Source organism: Tauraco erythrolophus, chromosome 9, assembly GCF_009769465.1.
Source record: "Tauraco erythrolophus isolate bTauEry1 chromosome 9, bTauEry1.pri, whole genome shotgun sequence".
In the NCBI taxonomy this organism is placed as follows: Eukaryota; Metazoa; Chordata; class Aves; order Musophagiformes; family Musophagidae; genus Tauraco; species Tauraco erythrolophus.
The window spans coordinates 78,456-97,294 of NC_141473.1; the positions used below are offsets into that span (position 1 = coordinate 78,456).

An 18,839-nucleotide genomic window follows, 5' to 3' on the forward strand; every position below is an offset into this window, starting at 1 on the left:
CTAAGGACGACTGCAAGAAATGTCTCTGGAAGCTCACCAGCAATGCTGTGCTTCAGAACAATGTGTTCTGTCCATCAGGATTGGAACACTCTACCAGTATAGAATTTCATTTTAGCTGGAAGTGCAAAGGGCTTACGTTTAAAATTTAATTTATATTTGTAAGTCTTTATATTGTCTTCATGACTATAGTGATTTACCTCATAGAGTCTGCCAGGGGGGAAATCGTGAAGGCCTAAACACTTCATTTGGTATGTCTCGATGTCAGCAGAGTCAGAGAACTTCCATTTTTTTTGACTGTTATCTCTTTTCTAGACTCTAGTTCTCTGAAGGTTTATTTTTTTAAATCCTAAAATTGTGCCTGGTGACATACAGTGAAATGACTCTCAAAAGACAGTAGATCATACCCTGGCCTGTGGCTTCTTTTGCATTGGCAGACGTGATCCGTGTGCCCTTTGGCATTTTGTTCTGCTTGAGCCCAAAGCTTCAGCCGCCGGTGGTGTCTGTTATTATTTCAGAAGGTTTCATCTTAGAAGCTCTCAAGACAGGGACAAACATTACTGCTGAGAGCATTTCTTCGCAGCACTTCCAGCTGCAGGAGGGTGTCCATCACTGCCTTTGCCAGCCCGTGGCTGCCTGAGAAGTGATTTTATGCGGAGTGTGCTTAAACGCGCTGGTTTTAGGGGAGTGAGACCTGTGCCACGGCGTAAGCCGCAGCCGTGCCGCTGCTAAAAGGGAGCAGCAGCCTCTCCCGGAGGAAGATGTTTTTGCCTTCTTTCACGGACGGGCTTCGGTGCAGACCGTTCGTGCCCCCCGGCCGTTGTCACGCCCGCCGTGGCGGCTGTTTCCGACCGGGACGGCGACGGGCCCGCTGCGGGCTGCGGCGGCCGCCCCTCCTGCCGCGGCCCTGTCTCTGCCGCCCCCGGCGGCGCCTCCCGAGCCCGGGGCGGGGCGGGGCGCAGGGGACGGGTCCCGCCGGGGCTCGTCCGTCCCCCGAGGGCGGGAGCGCGCGCGTGTTGCGGGAGCGTTGCTGGGACACGCGCCGGCCGCAGCCCGGACGGTACCGGCAGCGCCGGGCTGCGCGCGCGGAGAAGGCGGGCGGGCGGGCGGGCGCCGGGCGGCAGCGGGGCCTCCGGGCGGGCACCCGCGGCCCGACCTCCCGGTCGCTCGGGGGGGCTTCGGAAGGTCCCGCCGGAACGCGCCGCCCGCGAGCTCGTGCCCGTTTCGCAGCGCTGCCCCGCGGCTCCCGGGGCGCGGCGGGCCGGGGCCGGGCCGCGCTCGGTGGGGGCGGCGGCGGGCGCATGGACTCGGCCGTCAGGGAGCGGCTCCGGGCCGCAGAGACCCGCCGCGGTAAGAGCGTGTCAGACGGCTGCGAAATTTTGTCCGTCTTTAAAAATAAGTGAAATAAAAGTCGCACTTTAAACATGAAAACTGCTCGATCTTAATCTGCTTTGTGTCTCTCTCTAAAACATATTCTCTCTCTGAATGCTTTAAAAGCGCTTCCCGGCTATGAAAAGAAGCTGCCACGGCGTTAATCTGATTTTCTTTCAGTCGAGGTTACCTCGTGTAAACGCTTTAAGGGTCGAACCTCGAATCTCTGCGTCCGCAGCAGGAGAGCTGTGAATCGGGCCTTCAAAGTGGTTGGCTGTCGTCTTTGCTAACATTAGTGGTTTTAAATTGCACAAGAGTTGTTAATGCTTCATCTTAGAGCTGTGGCTGACTTTGAACATTCGTGTGACGTTATTTTCCTTAAACGTTCATAATTTATTTCTGTAAAGCAGAAACAGGATGCCGTGTAGTCTATTTGAAATAGTACAGTCATGTCTGTCAGTCCACCTTGAGGCATAAATTGTCTGTTACATTCCTTATTCCTTTTTTTTTATTTCAGATGTTCAGGCTTTGAAGAATGCTTATGAGTTGATCAAATCAGCCAGTCAAGGAAAATCTGCACTTGCCTCATCAGATAGCTTCAGCACTGACTTATATGTTTTATGTGCTGAACAAGCATTTCAGGTTTGTAATTTAGGCAGTTTATCTGTATCGAATAAAAATATTTCTATCACATATTGTATTTACAGTTGTTGAAGTTACTACTTAAAAATATTCCCAGAAGTACCTGTGAAAAATATTACACTCTTCCGTTTTTGGAGAGCAATTGTTTAAACATGCATTTTCAGTTAAGACTCAGCCTCTAGATTATCACTTCTTTATAATAAGACAGCAAACTGTGGTTTCTGAAGTTTGTAATTAGACCAAAATATGCAAGGTATACCATAGTAATATAAAATAGTTTGCCATGCCTATTTTTTCTTGTCGTGGAAAAGTAACATTAGCAATTTGGTTATGATTGAAGAATATGTGTTTGTGAGCAGTCCCTACTGGGCAAAAGAAGAAAAAGTCACATCCTAATTATGAAAAATTGTTACTAATTGAGCTGACTTCTATAAAATGTACTAGAGGTTCTTAATTTTGAAGTATTTTTTAATTTTCAATGGGTACAAGTGATTGGATATCAAGCAGACAGAGTTTCTAATTTTTTTTTTTTCCCCAAGCTGCAAGCCACTCAAGTTCTATATGTTGTCTGAAAATTGAGGTGCAGTGCTGACATCCATACAAAATCCTGCGGACTAATATCTGTCCTTTTAAAAACAAATTCTACTAAGAATTTTGCCTTTAGAGTAACAATTCTGTTAATGGATATAAAAAAAGGAAACATTTTTTGTATACTGTAAGGAGTTCTGTAACTGGGTGACTAAGAAGCTTTGTTAAATAAAGGAGTTACTTTTCTATACGATTGGAATGACAAAGGTATTGCTTTAAGTTTTAATAAATCTTAATGGGTTTGTACGAAATCTGATATGCAGCTTTATGGAATATTGTTTGCATACTGGTATGCAGTTAGATGTTACACTTCAAGTAGGCATGCATTTTTAAAAACTAAATTTTTGACTCAGTATTTGTTTCATTTTTTAAATACTAAAATGCTTATTTTGGTCTTAGCTGGGATGTCTGGAAATAAGCAGAGACTGTCTACAGATGTATTTTAAAGGAAGATTTCCTGTCAACCAGTTTCTTGGCAGAGCATATTTGTGCCAAGGCCAGCTGCACACTCCACTCTCTACAGATAATTTGGTGAGAAATTATGAAGGTTGTGTTATATTAAGCCAGTTTTTAAGAGTATTTCTTCCTAGATTTTTATGTATTGCTTTCAGTCATTTAAGATACACAGTGGTAATCAGGACTCTGGGAAAAATCAGAGGAGAATATATTAACGGGTAGTTTAATAGTAAACAAAACTTACTGTTTGAATTAGAGTAATATTGCAAATACTTCTGGGAGGAAAAGAAAAGAATGCTTACAAAAAATTTTTCAGATGGTCGATTGTTCTAAAGTAAACCTTTTCACATTTTACATCAATGTGATGCTTTCAGTCCAAATTTAACTAACTGGTAAAACAATTACCAGTTTTATTCAGGGTGGCACTAAGCATTTCACAGAATCCTGGGAAATGGGGGACGAAAGGGGCCCTCAGAGAGGTTGTACAATTCATTTCTCTTCTGTGGCAGTGCGCTTCCACCACTGATCAGTAATCTTTCTATGTAGTGCTTTGGATGTGGCCTCTTGAAATGGGAGATGAAACTTTCTGGCAACAACTCAGCAGGATACTTCTACTTCTAAAAGCTTATGTGTGTTACTATTTGGTGATATTGTGTCCGTACCTGATAAGCAGTTTTTACCTCTTGCTGATTTTAAAATGGAGTGGGATCTGCTTTTTGTCTTCATATTTCACTTGTCCTTATACTGCGGTCAGTCAGCTTTGACAATTTGTCAATGATACCTGGCTTCCTAAAATGACCTTAACAGATGTTTGCATTATTTGTGTTCACAAATTGCCCTGACAGATGTTCCCATAGTTTCTTCGAATAGTATATTTGAATTAACTTTCAAGCTAGAATCTTTTCCCCATTATGTTATCAGTACTTTCTCTGCCTTCTCTGAGCACATGTGCAGAACAACTGATCAGTGGTCCCTTTAAAACTTTGTACGCATTTGAACAGTGTTTTCTCATGTGCAGTTAGCCTTTTATGTTTCTAAATTAAACAAACCATTCTGTGATGTTTTCTAAATCTCAGCCACATTTTGCTGTTTTCTTCTTGACTCTTGCTAACTTCTCAGAAGTCGAGAACCATCGCAGTGTGTGCAATCCCAGCTTGGTTCCCTGGTGCTGCGCGTTGTAATGTGCTTTTGAGATACACTTTGCATTAGTTGTGAAGTTTTTTCACTGCTGTGTTCTTAGATCATTTATGAAAATAGGAGTGGCACAACATCTCATGCTGTATGACTAGTAATGATCATTCACTTAATAAAAATAAATTTGTCCCTATTTTGGTTTCCATTCTGAGGAATCCTTGTTAGTTGATTAAGATACTTATGTTCTTAAGGGACACGTGCAGCTTCTCTACTTCAGTGTCTAATACGTCTCAGTCTCTTAATCCTGGTTTTCTTTTTATCTAGGCAGTTCCCACTCATTACTCGGTAGCCTTCTTACGCCAGTCTCAGAGCCCAGTAAATCAGTTCCAATTCTCTTGGCGTTTTTAGTTATTCTGTTTTATCTCGCTACAGAGAGCCCTCTGGTGTCATGACCTTCCTGCCCATCCAGTTCCACCTCTGCTTTGCCATTTCCACTGCATCTTTCTCTTAGGCTTTCAAAAATCCCTTTTCATGGTCCCATCCATCTTCTTTACACCCTCCCTTCAGGTGTTTGTACCTACTGATGAGATCTGCCCTGAGCCTTCTCCACGCTAAACAGTCCCAGCTCTCTCAGCCTTTCCTCATATGAGAGATGCTCCGGTCCCTTCATCATCTTTGCGGCCCTTCGTTGGACTCTCTCACACTGGGGAGCCCAGAACAGCACTCCAGGTGTGGTCTAACCAGTAGAGAGGAAGGATCACGTCCCTGGACCTGCTGGCAGCACTTCTCTTAAGGCAGCCCAGGACGCTGTTGGCTGCCTTTGCAGCCAGGGCACGCTGCTGGTTTGCGTTCAAGTTGGTGACCATCAGGACTCCCATGTCCTCCTCTGAAAAGCTGCTTCCCAGCTGCTTTAATGATAAAAAGAGCACGCCTGACACACCGTTCAGTTGGCAAATTCTTGTTTGAGCTTTTCTGAAGAAAATAGTACCTCACATTTTTTAATGAGACAAGCCAATATTATTCTTTTTCCTGGCTTTGCTCTTGGACGTTTGTGAGCTTTCTTTGCTGAAAGCTTAAAAAGGACGCAGCTTTGCCATTTTGGAAAACTTCGGTCCTGATAATTAAGGTTTGGCAGAAATGAAAGAAACTGAAAATATAGTCTTAAAATTGGAAATCAGGAAAATACAGTAATAGGCAATGCTACTGGTTTTTAGTTATTCTGTTTCTATGGCAGCAACTTATTATGGCGACATGTTTTATTTGGGATTGGTCTGAAAATAAAAGTTGCGAGACGTGAACATATTGAAATAGTGATTTATAAAAATGAGATTCAAATTGCATTAACTTTTTTTTTTGTTGTTCTGTTCTAGGAAGAGTTTGAAAAGTTTGTGCTGTTTTTTATGAAGGCAATAGATTTTGCCGCCCATGATCAAAGGTAGACCCCACTGATAGGATTAACTCTTTAAACCTCAGGAAGTGTTACTGAGTTAGGTTTTCATAGTTGTTTGTCTCAAATTTTCACTAGGTAGTCTGGAGTTGTGTTATTTGGGTTTTTTTTTTCTTTTGTGGATTTTCCTTCCATTTTGTCACTGCACTTGTGTAACTGCTGTGTGTGCTGCAACAATATAGGAATACTGAACAGTCTTAAATAGATGGGACAAATCAGCCTGTTTAAGGCTGATAGTGTTTTTTCCCCTTTTATATTTATGCTCTGTAGAAGGAAAGCCCCATGCTAGCTTATTTTCAGTGGTTAATTATGGGGTAAAGTGTAGTTGCAAGAGTTATCGTGTTATTCTTGTGCTGTACTTATGTTCTCAGTTCTTAGTCAGGATTAGTTCTTATCTAAACACAGGAAAAGTTCCATTTTTTGCTTCTTAGAAGTGACTTAAAATAATCCATCTGTAATTTTATGTTTATCTAAGTCTAGGAAATACTAAATTCTTGATTCTTGTTTTTCAGATATTATTTTTTGATATATAATGCCTCAGTTCTTTATTGGCAACTTGTGAAGCCATATCTGAAGCCTGGATTCCGCTATTGTCTTATTCCTAGTCTTTCTCAAATTGTTAAAGTGTTAAACGAAACTGAAGACCAAGACAAGGAATGGAGAGCAGAACTCATGATGTAAGTTTAATTGTATTTTTTCATATGGGCATTCTGTAGTCCTCTTGTACGTGTGACTGCCACCTGAGGTAGTGTTGATAATGTATATTTCATTGGTAACATTGTAGATACATTTATTGTGGAAAGCTTAATTCATAAGTTTTTAAAGATATATGAACTTAACAGAAAAAGTGCTTCATTTTAATATTTACTTCAAGGTTAACATTTTAGTGGCAGAGACAGTTAGGCCCTAGGGCCACAGTCATTTTGGATGTAGTGTTTGAATTCTTGCTTATGTGCAGTCCTTTTAAGTGAGGAGAAAGACAAACTTCTGTTTTTTTTAAGAACTATTTTCCTCAGGTAAAGAAACATTATCTTTAAATAGATAAACAAAGATCTCTTCTGTCCTCTGATCCCTGAAGAGAAAGAAACAGCTTGGTAAGGCTGTGAGAACGTATTCAGGATACCTTCTAATGTCCTCCTTCATTGTGAAGATTTTATATATCTTGACCCAGGTTATCTTTCTTACTATTTTTTAATCTTGTTAACCCCATACTGTATGTTGAAATGACAGTTTATAAAAAATCAGTGAGCAAAATAAGTATCTGCATTGCACATACAGCAATTAAGAATACAGAGATTAGTTGTCATCAGTAGTGATTGGCTTTCTGGGCTGCAGGCGCACATTCCCGGCTCGTGTCCAGCTTTTCATCAACCAGCACTCCCACGTCCTCCTCAGGGCTGCTCTTAATCCATTCTTTCCCCAACCTGGATTGATACTGGGGATTGCCCTGATCCACGTGCAGGACCTCACACTTGGCCTTGTTGAACCTCGTGAGGGTGTGCTGAATCCCACTGTCTGTGTGACTGATGAAGATATTAAACAGCACTGGTCCCATTATGGAGCCTGAGGGGCACCACTTGTCATCGATCTCCATGCGGACATTGAGCCATTGACCGCTACCCTCTTGTAGTGGTTTTAGGCTGATCCAGCAACTAAAACTCACACAGTCTCTCCTTCTCCAGTAAAGTAGAGAGGAGAGAAAAAAAAAAAAGCCAAAGGGACTGAGGGTTGAGACAAGAACAGAGGGAGCACCCACCAACCATGGTCCTGGGCAAAACAGGCAGAGCTTTTCTCAAAGCAAAACAGTTTATTAATGATTACTTAGAAGGACAAAGGGAAACAAAAATCGATTACTTGAGAGGACAGAAAGAAACAAAACCAGATCTTAAAACCGACACCTTCCCCCCCCCCTTTCCTTTTCCTCCCGGCTCTACCTCCTCCCCCCAGCAGCACAGGGGGCAGGGACTGGGGGAGTGCAGGTCAGTTCATTCCGTGCTGTTACTGCTGCTTCTTTCTTAAAGGAGAAGGAGTCCTTACACCCTTTTCCCCTGCTCCAATGGATCCCCTACCCACGAGGAAAAATCCACAAACTTCTCCAACGTGAGTCCAGCCCACTGGAAACAATCCTTCCCCACAGATTGCTCCGGTGTGGGCTTTACCACAGTCTCGGGTACTTAGGGAGCTGTGGCCACTCGCTCCGGCGTGGGTTGTCACGAAGACTCCAAATGCCGCTCTGCCTCGTCGTGCACCCCAACACGACCATCCTCGGGCTCAGGCATCTTCTCCCCACGGGCTGCGAGTGGGTCTCTGCTCCACCGAGGCCGTCCTGGTTGCAGGGGGGCCACCTGCCATCTCACCATCAGCCGCAGGGGAAACTCGGCTCCGGCACCTCCTCCCGCTCCATCCTCACTGACCTGCTGTCGATGCGGCTGTTTCTCTCAGATCTCAGTCCTCTCCAGGTGAACTCAGCCCAGTGGGCACCCCGGGAGTGGGGTGCCCCCGAGTTCCCCAGCTGGCTCCGCCGCCGCCATTCTCCGTGGGCGGCGCCGGCCCGACGCAGGCAGCCGCCCGGCCGGGAGCCAGGGAGCGGGGGCAGTGCCCTCCTCCCTTCTCTGCTCGATCCTGGGCGAAGCACCTTTTCCGGTCCCTTTGTCCTGACTTAAATAGGGCAATTCGCAGAGGCGCCCTATTGGCTCAACCCCGAGGGGGATGGCAGTCTGATCTGGTGGCCGGAACCAAACCTAACCCGGTTCCAAAACCGGGGAGGTCGCAGGGAGCAAAACCCCTCTCCTGCCACCAGAACCACCCCCCTCCACATCAAACCATGACACCTCTGGATGTGACCATCCAACCAATTTGTCATCCACTGAACAGTCCACCCATCAGATCCATATCTCTCCAATTTAGAGAGAAGGATGTTGGGGGGCACTGTGTCAAAGGCCTTACAGAGTCCAGATAGATGACATCAGTAGCTCTTCACTTGTCCGCTGATGTAGTCGCCCCATCACAGAAGGCCACTAGTTTGGTCAGGCAGCACTTACCCTTAGTGAAGCCATGCTGACTGTCTCTAATCACCATGCTGACTGTCTCTATTCACCATGCTGTCCTCCATGTGCCTAGGAGGATCTGTTCCGTGATCTTACCAGGCAGAGGTGAGACTGACAGGTTGGTAATTCCCAGGTTCCTCCTTTCTACCATTTTAAAAGATGGGTGCAATGCTTCCCTTTTTCCAGTCACCAGGGACTTCACCTGACTGCCATGACTTTTCAAGTATCATGGAGGGTGGCTCGGCAACTACATCAGCCAGTTCCCTCAGGACTCTGGAATGCATCCAGTCAGGTCCTGTAGACTTGTTTATGGTCGGGTTGCTCAGGTGGTCACAAACCTGATATTCTCTTATAGAGGGAGGGGCTTTGCTCTGCCAGTTCCTGCCGTGCAGTCCATCCACCTGAGAAGTGTGGGAAGAGAGATTGTCAGTGAAGACTGAGGCAAAAAAGTTGTTGAGTACCTCAGCCTTCTTGCGTCCGTTGTTACCAGTTTGCCAGTCTTGCTCATCTGTGCCGGGGGGGTACACCTTCTTTGACCTTCCTTTGCCGGCTCACGCTGTAGAAGCCCAACACTCCGAACCTCTCTCGTTTCAGTTCTTGTCTTCCTGCCTTGCACCTTAGTACAGAGCCCGAGCCCGTCTTCTCAGTGACCCGCCTCCCTGTTGGCACACGCCTCTGCCAGTTGGCACAGACTGGGGTGGATGCTGTCGGCCGCCTTTGGTTCCAGAGCGTGCTGCTGGCTGGTGTTCAGCTGGCTGTCCACCAGGACCTGCCTGTCCCTTTCGGCAGAGCTGCTGTACTGAATTTTTTGGATGCTTCCACCAGGCACAAGACCTGGAAGACCTTTCTGGTGAAGACTGCGTGAGGCAAAGGTGGCATCAAGTCTCAGCTCTCATCTTCTAATCTGAAGATTATAAGGAATACAGAAAGTTAGAAGATAGATAGTTTTATAATACCGGATTCTGCTAATAAATTAATTTGTCATCGGTAATTTTACTTTTAAAAGTGAAGTGAATGGTTTTTTTCTAAGTAAGATTAAAATGAAAGCCAAAAACCCCCACAATCAACCCAGTGCAGTACCCGTACTATTATACACATTTGCCCTATTCCAGTTATTTGCTAACAATTTGGTAATAAATGGTGCATCAATATCAATGTATTACCATTCTTACATTTTCTGAGTAAAACTGGAGCTTAAACCTTGAGATATCTCTACTGAGAGAAACAGTTTTACGTGCAAAATGAAGAGCATCTGTATAATTTTTCAAGGTCAGACAGCCTTTTCTCAGAGATGTTTTGGTCTGCTATTCTACAGACGATTTCCAGCTCCTGTTACAGTTCTGCCACAGTTTTTTGCTTTCTCTTTGAGAACTTTCCTGTTTCTTTGGTCTATGACTTATGGTTTATTGCTGTGCAGCATTTTCTTTATAAGCTGAAACTGAAGGGAAATAAAAAATTAACAAAACATTCCAAAGGGTGTGCTAAAGGTTATCTAGAATACCATGCATGCAGTGTTTTTATACCAAACATACTCTTGCTGAGGTATTGATGTATTTGTGTTATGAAACTAATGGTGGCATTTATTTTTTCTTACATTTTTTTTTATTTTTTGAATAATAATTATTGTTGTTGTTAATTTATTTCATGGAATCACAGGCTCTTTTTCAGTTAAATCAGATGAAGTCTTGAAAATCCAGTAGATACGTTGCAGTTCCCAAGATGAATAGTTTTCTTTTGCTGGGTGGCTTTGAAACGCTAGCCTTTCCCGTAGTTAAGGAAGAATCTTAGAATATATTTCGCAGAAATGTTTTGCTCATACGACTTTAGATAATTAATCATTTTAATTCCAGGTGTCTTGTTGAGAAAAGTTTTCGCAAAAATCTCATTTTCCAAGATTGTTTTTGTGATCTGCAATAAATGTGTGTAAACAGCTATGTGTCTTGGGAAGAAACAAAGACGTAGAAGTGAGAAGATCTCTTTCGTGTTGAGTCAGTGCTTTATAGCACTGATCACTTGTACTGCATTAAGGAGTGGTACCTCGAATATAAAGAGTCTCTTGAAAAAATATAAATAAGAATTATTTCAGAAAGCATTAATAAATATTTAATACAAATATTTGTTTGATCTGCAGAAATTTACTCGAGTGCTTCCTCGATGCTTCAAAACTGAAAGAAGCAAAAGAGTTTTCATCTGCTGCAGCAATCTTTATTAAGGAAAATGTTCCAGATAAATACTCTCAAATATTTTCTCTAATGGTAATGCTGTGAAATATTTTAAACTCTCAGTAAGACAGGAGCTTTCTTTGCATTTCATAAGATGGTAGTTATGATTGTTAAATATATTGTTTCCTTCATTTAAATTTTGTGAGCTACCAAATGATACAGTAGATATATTTTTACAATTTGTATATTTTTGATACTATAAGCTAAAGAGCTCCCTACTGCTCAATGTTATTTTAATACAACATAATATAATTGAGATAACGGTTGCTAAGCCTAAAAATTCTGTTTGATAATAATTGCTATTAATGCAGAAGATGTAGTGGGTGCAACTTAACCTGCCTTGTGCCATTGATGACATATTTAGCATCTGTTGACTTTTCTCCAGCTGATAAATACTTAAATAACCCAACTTGAACCCTATAAATAGTTCTGGGAATTGGAGCATATGACAATAGTTCACATTTCTTGTGTGCCCTTAATTTGGGAAATAAAAGGGTGATGATGAATGTGGCAAAAGCAGAAACAGGCAAATAAAACTTGGAAGTTGCATGGAGTCATATCTCCTTTCATTCTGCTACACTGCCTGTTGTCTTTTTCTGTTTGCTCCCAATCACTGCATTTGAAGAGTGTATGTTTATATTATAAAGTTCTCTAACATTTTGTTTAAGAGAACTGATACACAACCTTCCAGAGATGCAATCTTAATGAAGCAGTAACATTTAGGCAAGACCAAACTGACTTTTTGTATTTTTTAGAGGCAGTGTTGAGCAGAGCTATTTGACAGTGGCCTTAAACAGAAGAATAAAGTAGTTATAAAATTGTACTTGGGCTATGTGTCTCAGCAGGGCTACAGAAGCATGATCCCCACTGTTGAGTGCTTTAGTAACAGCATGCTTAACTCCTGCAAAACTTATAGTTTCAGTACAGCTTAAGTAATCAGTGTTGATCGCTGTGGGCAGAGAGCGTGAGAGAGTCAGAGGAAATGGTGTGCACATGTTTAATGTGTTACCCCACAGTTAAATCCAAGTAACTACAGTTCGTTGTAATTTCATAATATTTTTTGTTAGATATAATGTATAGTTACAGATAAATGTCAATAGAACTCATTTCTTGTAGCTGGATGAAGTTATTTCAGAATGAGAGCTATCAAAAGGTGTTATTAAAAATGCATTAATTAGAATTCTAACTCAGATGTTAGTTCCACATTTAGATTTCTGCTAATACTTCTGATCCTCACTATGTGAAGATTAGTATGGCTCTACTAGGTGATCTTTGTGGTGTCTATGCTGAACAACATAGATTGCCCTGAAAGTCCATGAAAAAGCCTACAGACAATATACCTGCTTTATTTTAGCCCTGTTGAGTGTCTGTCTTTTGTTTGCTTATTTAGTCAATTAATAATTAAATTATTATTTTATAGGTATATCACAAACTAATGGATACTTCTCAGGTAGAGAAGGAAATACAAAATTCCATCCATTTTTCAATTGTTTATAAAATGCAGATGTTAAAATTGTAAGTATTAAAATATATCCCTCTACTTGTACTTTGATGGTTGATATTACAGAGGTAGGGTCAGGTTCTGGTACCTGATATGCCAATAGAAAAATCTACTGCAAAGATCAGCTTCTCAAAAGGAAAACTATAATGACAGTTTGGGTAGTAACTATCAGGCTTGTCTAGAGAACAGCCTCAGCTAAAGAGTGAGATAGTTCTTTGGAATGTAGGAAATAGTGTGTTGTACAGATATTCTCAGGTGAAAGTATTTAAGAGATTGAAAGACATTTTTATATCCAACAGATTGCGGGTGAGTACACAAGTCATGTATAAGAGGGTAAAGATGAAGTGAGGAAATCACACTTAAAATATAATACATGAATCTCAAGGATGGGAAGCATAATACTTTTTAAACTTTTTCAATTTTCAAGGCATAAAACAATTTTGAAAATTAAACTTCATAACAAAATCTCATTTAATTTTTTTCCAGTGTCTCAACTCTTCCCCATTTTAAAAGTATTAATTCTTTTCTTAGTAACAGTCAATTAATTTATGTTGATGTTATAAGAAAGAAGTTTTGCACACCATTTTTCTTTGCTTCTGGAATAAAATTTACCATCTGAAATATTTATTCTTTTGCTGGCATGTTCTTTGTGCTTTGTATCTGGCTGTCTCTGAGTAACTTATTTGGTATACTGAAGTAGGTTTTGTTGACTTTTTTTTCCTTTGATATTTCAAAATCCAGATATCCTACTGATACATTGGATTAAGAGCCATCTATTCTAGAGTTAGGAGATTTATTGAGTTATTTCAGATTTTTAATGCAATAATATTACTTGTGAAAAATGATGATCAATTCCTAATATGTTGCAGGCAGTGGGACACAAATGAATTTCCACGTGATGCCATTGCAAATCTGGATTCTATATATGTACTTTTGAAACAAGACGATGTACCTCCAGCATCTGTTCTCAGTGTGAAGTGAGTTTTACTTGTCATAGCCCTGTGTAAGTTCATGCTGAAGCTGATCCTGCTTCCACTGAAGTCTGTCAAAATTCCTATTGACATTGAAGAGGGTGAAATCGTGCTTAGTTATAATAGTTTGTGCTGCATCAACACTTAGATCATTTTAAAAAAAGACAAAAGTTCTATTAGACTTTATTAAAGAACCCAAGATTAAGTATCTTCTCCCATACAGCTGCTTGTATAACGTGATTAAATCTTTCCATGACCCATTGTTGATACAATGACATTTTTAAAAGGTCTTAGAATTGACAAGTGCTTTTCACACTTTAGTTAATTTTTAGCTTTGCTGGGGCCCTTCGAAATGCAGACTGAACTGAACTCCCTATTCTGGCAGTTCTGTCACAGCTGTTACCTATGGAAGCAAAGCTGCATTTTCACTTGTTAAGGCCAAGCTCCTTTGACGATGTGCAGGTGTCTCGTTACTTCCCCTGTCCCAGACAGTGTGCTCTGCTCATTCAGTTATTTACGGAAATCCAAACATTTAGAATGCAGTCTCTCACGGTGTGTCTTCTGTGTTCTTGGTTCCTAAATAATTGATGAATTTTACTGTTTTAAGTTGTGTGCCACTTGACTGCATTGTATTTACAGAATTACCTGCAATCCTTCATTGCTGTTTCACCATCTTTGTGCTGCACACATTTCATTCTTTATTTTTTATGTTCTTCAGGAACAGTTTATGCAGGACTACAGTAGAAGTATACTAATTATTTTCTATAAACATATGAACTTTTGTGGGTTTTTTTTATCTAGCCAACTTTAATCTTTTTCGTTGTTAACTGTGAGCATCACTAATATAATCATGTCCTCCAATACCTGGATGACCTCAAAGTTTTCAGATGTATTGCACAAGTTACTTTCATATAATGTTTTTCTAATTCCATAAAAGAGCAATATTAGATTCTCTAAAGTGATGTTTTTCTATGTTTGAAGGATTCCTTTGATTCTGGAATTAGCTCGTTTTTCTCTGAAAGTAAACTACATTAAGCTTGCATTTGATTGTATACTTGATTTGAAGAGAGCTGGGATTACTGTAAGTATTAATATTAATTACAGTGGATTATTTTTTTTTACAAGCCCTCACACCCCCACCCTGCCCTGTGGTTATGCTTTAAAAATCATACTGATGGTTCTGGGATCTTCTGTCCGTTTCTGTATTGCTTATATATTCCTTAATATAAATAATTACTTGGATAAATGGTCTATTCCTAACTAGAGAGAAGATGTAAGGTCAGAAGGTAGGGTATAGGTAGAATAGGCTAATTAGCAGTGCAGTTAGTTTTGGCAAATAAATGTTAACTAAATTTTTGCCTATGTGTTTTAAATATTGTCTGTGGAACAGTCGAGCAGTTTGACTGGAAATTAAATGCTGCCTGCAGGTTTTGAAGATTTAACCAGTTTACCCTTAGAGATTGTAATTGGTCACCAAGATGTAAGCTCTAAAAGCAGTTAATGTTTTATACATTCACTTCAGTCTTTGTGAGTACAATGTCAACCTTGCAGAACAGCATATGAATTCTAATTTTGATTAAGACGAAACAGAGCATTCGTCTGGAGCATCATTGGGGACCGATGGAAGGAGTTGTTCAAAAAAAGCTTGCCAAAAAAAAAAAGTCCCAAAGTTGTGGCCTTTTCTGGAAAGTAGGACTTAAGCAGTATATTTCTGTCATTGGAGCAAGAAATCTGGAGTCATTGTGCCACAGACTGCACTCCCTGTTGCTTTCCTTTGTGTGGATCTTTTCTGATAGTGATTGTTCCTATACATTTCCCAGTTTCCTTTAGTAGGAATGAATCATTTTCCAACAAACTATTATTTGATTTGTTATTTACTAACATTTAATAATTTTTACTCTTCTGTAATATTCTTATTACAATGTTACTGTAGGGATATTCTTAGATTAAAATTGTGTGTGATCTCCCCAGTCTTTCAATGTGTATGCCCTTTTTGATCCTTAGGTCCATCTGGCTCTGATATTTGTTTTCTGTTTCTTCCTCACTGTTGTGGTTTAACCCCAGCCGACAACAAAGCACCACACAGCTGCTCACTCACTCCCCTCGGTGGGATGAGGGAGAGAATCAGAAGGGTAAAATTGAGAACACTTGTGGGTTGAGATAAACCCAGTTTAATAATAGTAATGATAATAACAAAAAGAGGAGAAAAAATAACAGAGAGAAAAATAAAACCCAATAAAAGGTTAAGTGATGCAAATGAAAACAGTTGCTCACCACCAGCCCGCCAATGCCACGCCAGCCCTCAAGCAGTGGCCCCCCCGCGAGCCTTCCCCCCACCAGTTTTATTGCTCTGTGATGTCATACGGTCTGAAATATCCCTTTGATGGGTTGAGGTCAGCTGTCCCAGCTGTGCCCCCCCCCAACTGATTGCACATCTCCACGGAAATCAAATTATAGTGTAGGAAAAATCAAGTGTACACTGGTTTTCTTATTGCACAATCTGGCAATGAACAACTTTAAAAATCCCGGTAAAGTTATTTTGCAGCTGCAGCTTAGTAAGAAGTGACTGCTGTTCAAACAACAAATTCTATTCCCTTTTTATTGTTTCAGTTAATTAGTGCTGTATTAGTGTAATTGCATGGGTTTAACCTGCGTTGTGTTCCTTTTTGATGATTAAAATCAACATGTCCTATATTAATACTTCATAGGAGCAAGGGAAACTTATTGAAATAGAATGCCTGGAATGTGAATATGAAGTAAAAAAAATGGGCACTAAAATTGTGACTTATACCAAAGGAGTCATTGAGGTATGTTCTTTAACATTAACTTTGAGAGAAAAGTGAAAGTTTTAATTTGTTACATGTGAAAGAAGTGCATTGGACCTGTCAGTCCTACTTACATTATATTGATGAGAAATTCTTTTAAACTTTATATTCTTTCTAATTGGGCTGCCAAGAGGAAAACAGGGAAAAATAAACAACAGTTGTACGTTCCTCCCTTAAGTCTTCTGTCTGACTGTAAAAGTTCATAATATATTACTTTCCAAGAGTAAAGATGGTGACACTGAGGCATACCAAGGCAACACACTTTTGTTGGGGTATTTTACATTTATGGGAGGTGTTTTCATAGAATGTCTCATGTTGGAGGGGACTCATAAGGATCATCAAGTCCAACTCGACTATTATTGCATGTTATACACAGTCTCGTAGAGATTCTTATGTCAGAAATGCAGATTATTCCTGATAAATGGTCACACTGGGGTGGATTTTCTTAGATGTAGTCGATTGACTCAGTTATAATTCAGACCATCAAAAGTAGAAGCCTAAATTGTCAATATTATCAACAAGATTAGATAGCTGCCTACAGTGAACTATTAGAAAAGTTATTCAGAGGCATCTAAAGTTAAAAGTATGAATGTACTTCATGGAAATCCATAGTGCATAAACTTACTCCTGTCTATGACTGTTCTCATTTTGGTGTTCAGAAATTCCATTCACCTTTTTAAAAAAAAATTTCATGAATTTTTCATTATATGAAACACTATTAATACTGCTTCAATAACGAATAGGATTTTAGATATTTAGATATTTCTAAGTATTCCTACCACAGTGGTTGCAGTTAGAGAGGGTTTGTTCGTTTGTTTATTTTTTAATTGCGTAACCTCTAAAAAGAACTTAATAATTAGCAAGTGTCTGCTACTGTAGGTAAGGATTTGCTTTTAGATTCAATACAAACAAAGTTTAATTGACAGCATGGCAAATCCCTTTCATAATATTTCTTTTTCGTTTCCTACACTGCATTTGTAGCTTAGTATTAAAAACCAAAAAAAAGCTAAGCCTTCTGAATTTGCACCTATTTCACAGTTATCAATTTCTGTTTATCATAAGAAAGGGAAATAGCTGACAGACCTCTGCCTGAAATATGTAGTAGCGGCATGGATTACATAAAAGAAATATTCCTTAGTTATCAATGCCTATTTAAAAAAAAAAAAAAGTTTTTATTAAAGAAATAATGTTTAAAAAAAACATAATTAAAAAACAGTTTCCAAAGTCTGCTGGCTGAGGGACTGCTTTCTGTTGGAAATAGCCCTAAGGTTAAAATTTGGAAGAACATGAAAGAAGTTGTATTCATGAAATGCAATATATGCTAAATAATTTTTCATTTGTGTAGGCTCAGCTGAACTTGATAAAAAATCTTGAGTTAACCCTAAAACGTGCAGTTCAGTTGGGCGATCCCGGTGTGATTCAGGTTGTTTGTACAACCCAGTGGAATCTGTGCTTGCCACTACTACAACACGGTTTGCATCAACGTGTGCGGAAGGCGTTGGTGTCAGTTGCTGATGTCCTTGAGGAGATTGACAGGTAACTTTCTATGCTGTGTGCTTTTTCGTTTGTTACTTTGAAAGGTCTAGTGACTAAGCATCAAACTCATTTAAAAGCTCAAGGTCTATAAAATTAAGTGTCTTTGGACTAGCTTGTAATAAATTAACGTCTATGTATCGTGTACATTTCCTCATTAATAATTTAAATATAGGTTCCTTTCAGGCAAAATCTCACACTGTTGAGATTTTGATTTATTCTCCTATAGCAAATATTGAAATTTTTTAGGAACTGAAAAATACTATATTTAATCAAAATTATGTGTGAAAATTCCAAAGCTACCGGATGAATAAATGTGTTGAAATGTGGTTTGGATTCTTGTATTAACATCACTTTTGTTTGTTAAAAAATACAATTACAAAATTACTTTTAAAAACCATGACTTCTTGTATTACATTTCAGATAAGACTTCTTGCAAGATACTATTTTTGTATCTTTCATGATACTTCTTTTTAATTGAAAAACCTACTGTATTAAGAAAATGTATAATTCTTTTAGATGTGTTTTTCTTTTTGCTGTTACGCTGTACTTAACCGTAAGCACCTGAATGGCTTCACCTTTTTCATAATTTGAGTGGAACAAGTAAACCTTAGTATGTGGTCGTTGAGTTTGGACCTATACCTGGGCTGACTACTAAGACCAACGATCATAAGTTTTGTAGTAGAGCTAGTTGCAACAAACATAGTCTGTCGTTTGAGCAGAACAGGAGGTGGTTTATGATAAAAGTATTACAGCAGAAGATGAGGAATATATTTTCAGTGTTTAAAAAAGTATTTTTTTTGGTTGCATAAAAAGGATACAGAAGCCTGAGGAAGCAGATATACATGTGTATAAAACCACTATATTGTATTCTGTACTGTCTTTCAAGCATTTCTTGTACTTTCCATATAAAGAGTGCAGTATCAGCACTTCGATATTTATACTAAATGTCAGTAATGACGATTTTTCTCTAAAAGGTTGCAGGTTATGTTTTTGGGGGGTTAGGGTTTTGCATTTTATTATGTGCATATTCCTAACAATCCAGTAGAGTCAATCTCAGCTCTGAGGTAGTACTGTCACTAGAGACTGGATGGTCACTCATCCC

General features: G+C 39.8%; 1 protein-coding gene across 1 annotated transcript in view; it reads left to right on the forward strand.

The window, feature by feature from the left end:
• Positions 1–758: 758 nt before the first annotated feature.
• Positions 759–18,839, forward strand: part of CFAP46 (cilia and flagella associated protein 46) — a 75,850-nt gene continuing 57,769 nt past the window's right edge. Inside the window, exons 1-11 of the mRNA XM_086616790.1 lie at positions 759–1,182; positions 1,886–2,010; positions 2,998–3,129; positions 5,559–5,623; positions 6,148–6,312; positions 10,814–10,937; positions 12,325–12,419; positions 13,275–13,382; positions 14,358–14,457; positions 16,085–16,183; positions 17,547–17,737. Of these exons, the coding sequence (XP_086472916.1) occupies positions 759–1,182; positions 1,886–2,010; positions 2,998–3,129; positions 5,559–5,623; positions 6,148–6,312; positions 10,814–10,937; positions 12,325–12,419; positions 13,275–13,382; positions 14,358–14,457; positions 16,085–16,183; positions 17,547–17,737 (1,628 nt within the window). The remainder of the gene's footprint in view (positions 1,183–1,885; positions 2,011–2,997; positions 3,130–5,558; positions 5,624–6,147; positions 6,313–10,813; positions 10,938–12,324; positions 12,420–13,274; positions 13,383–14,357; positions 14,458–16,084; positions 16,184–17,546; positions 17,738–18,839) is intronic.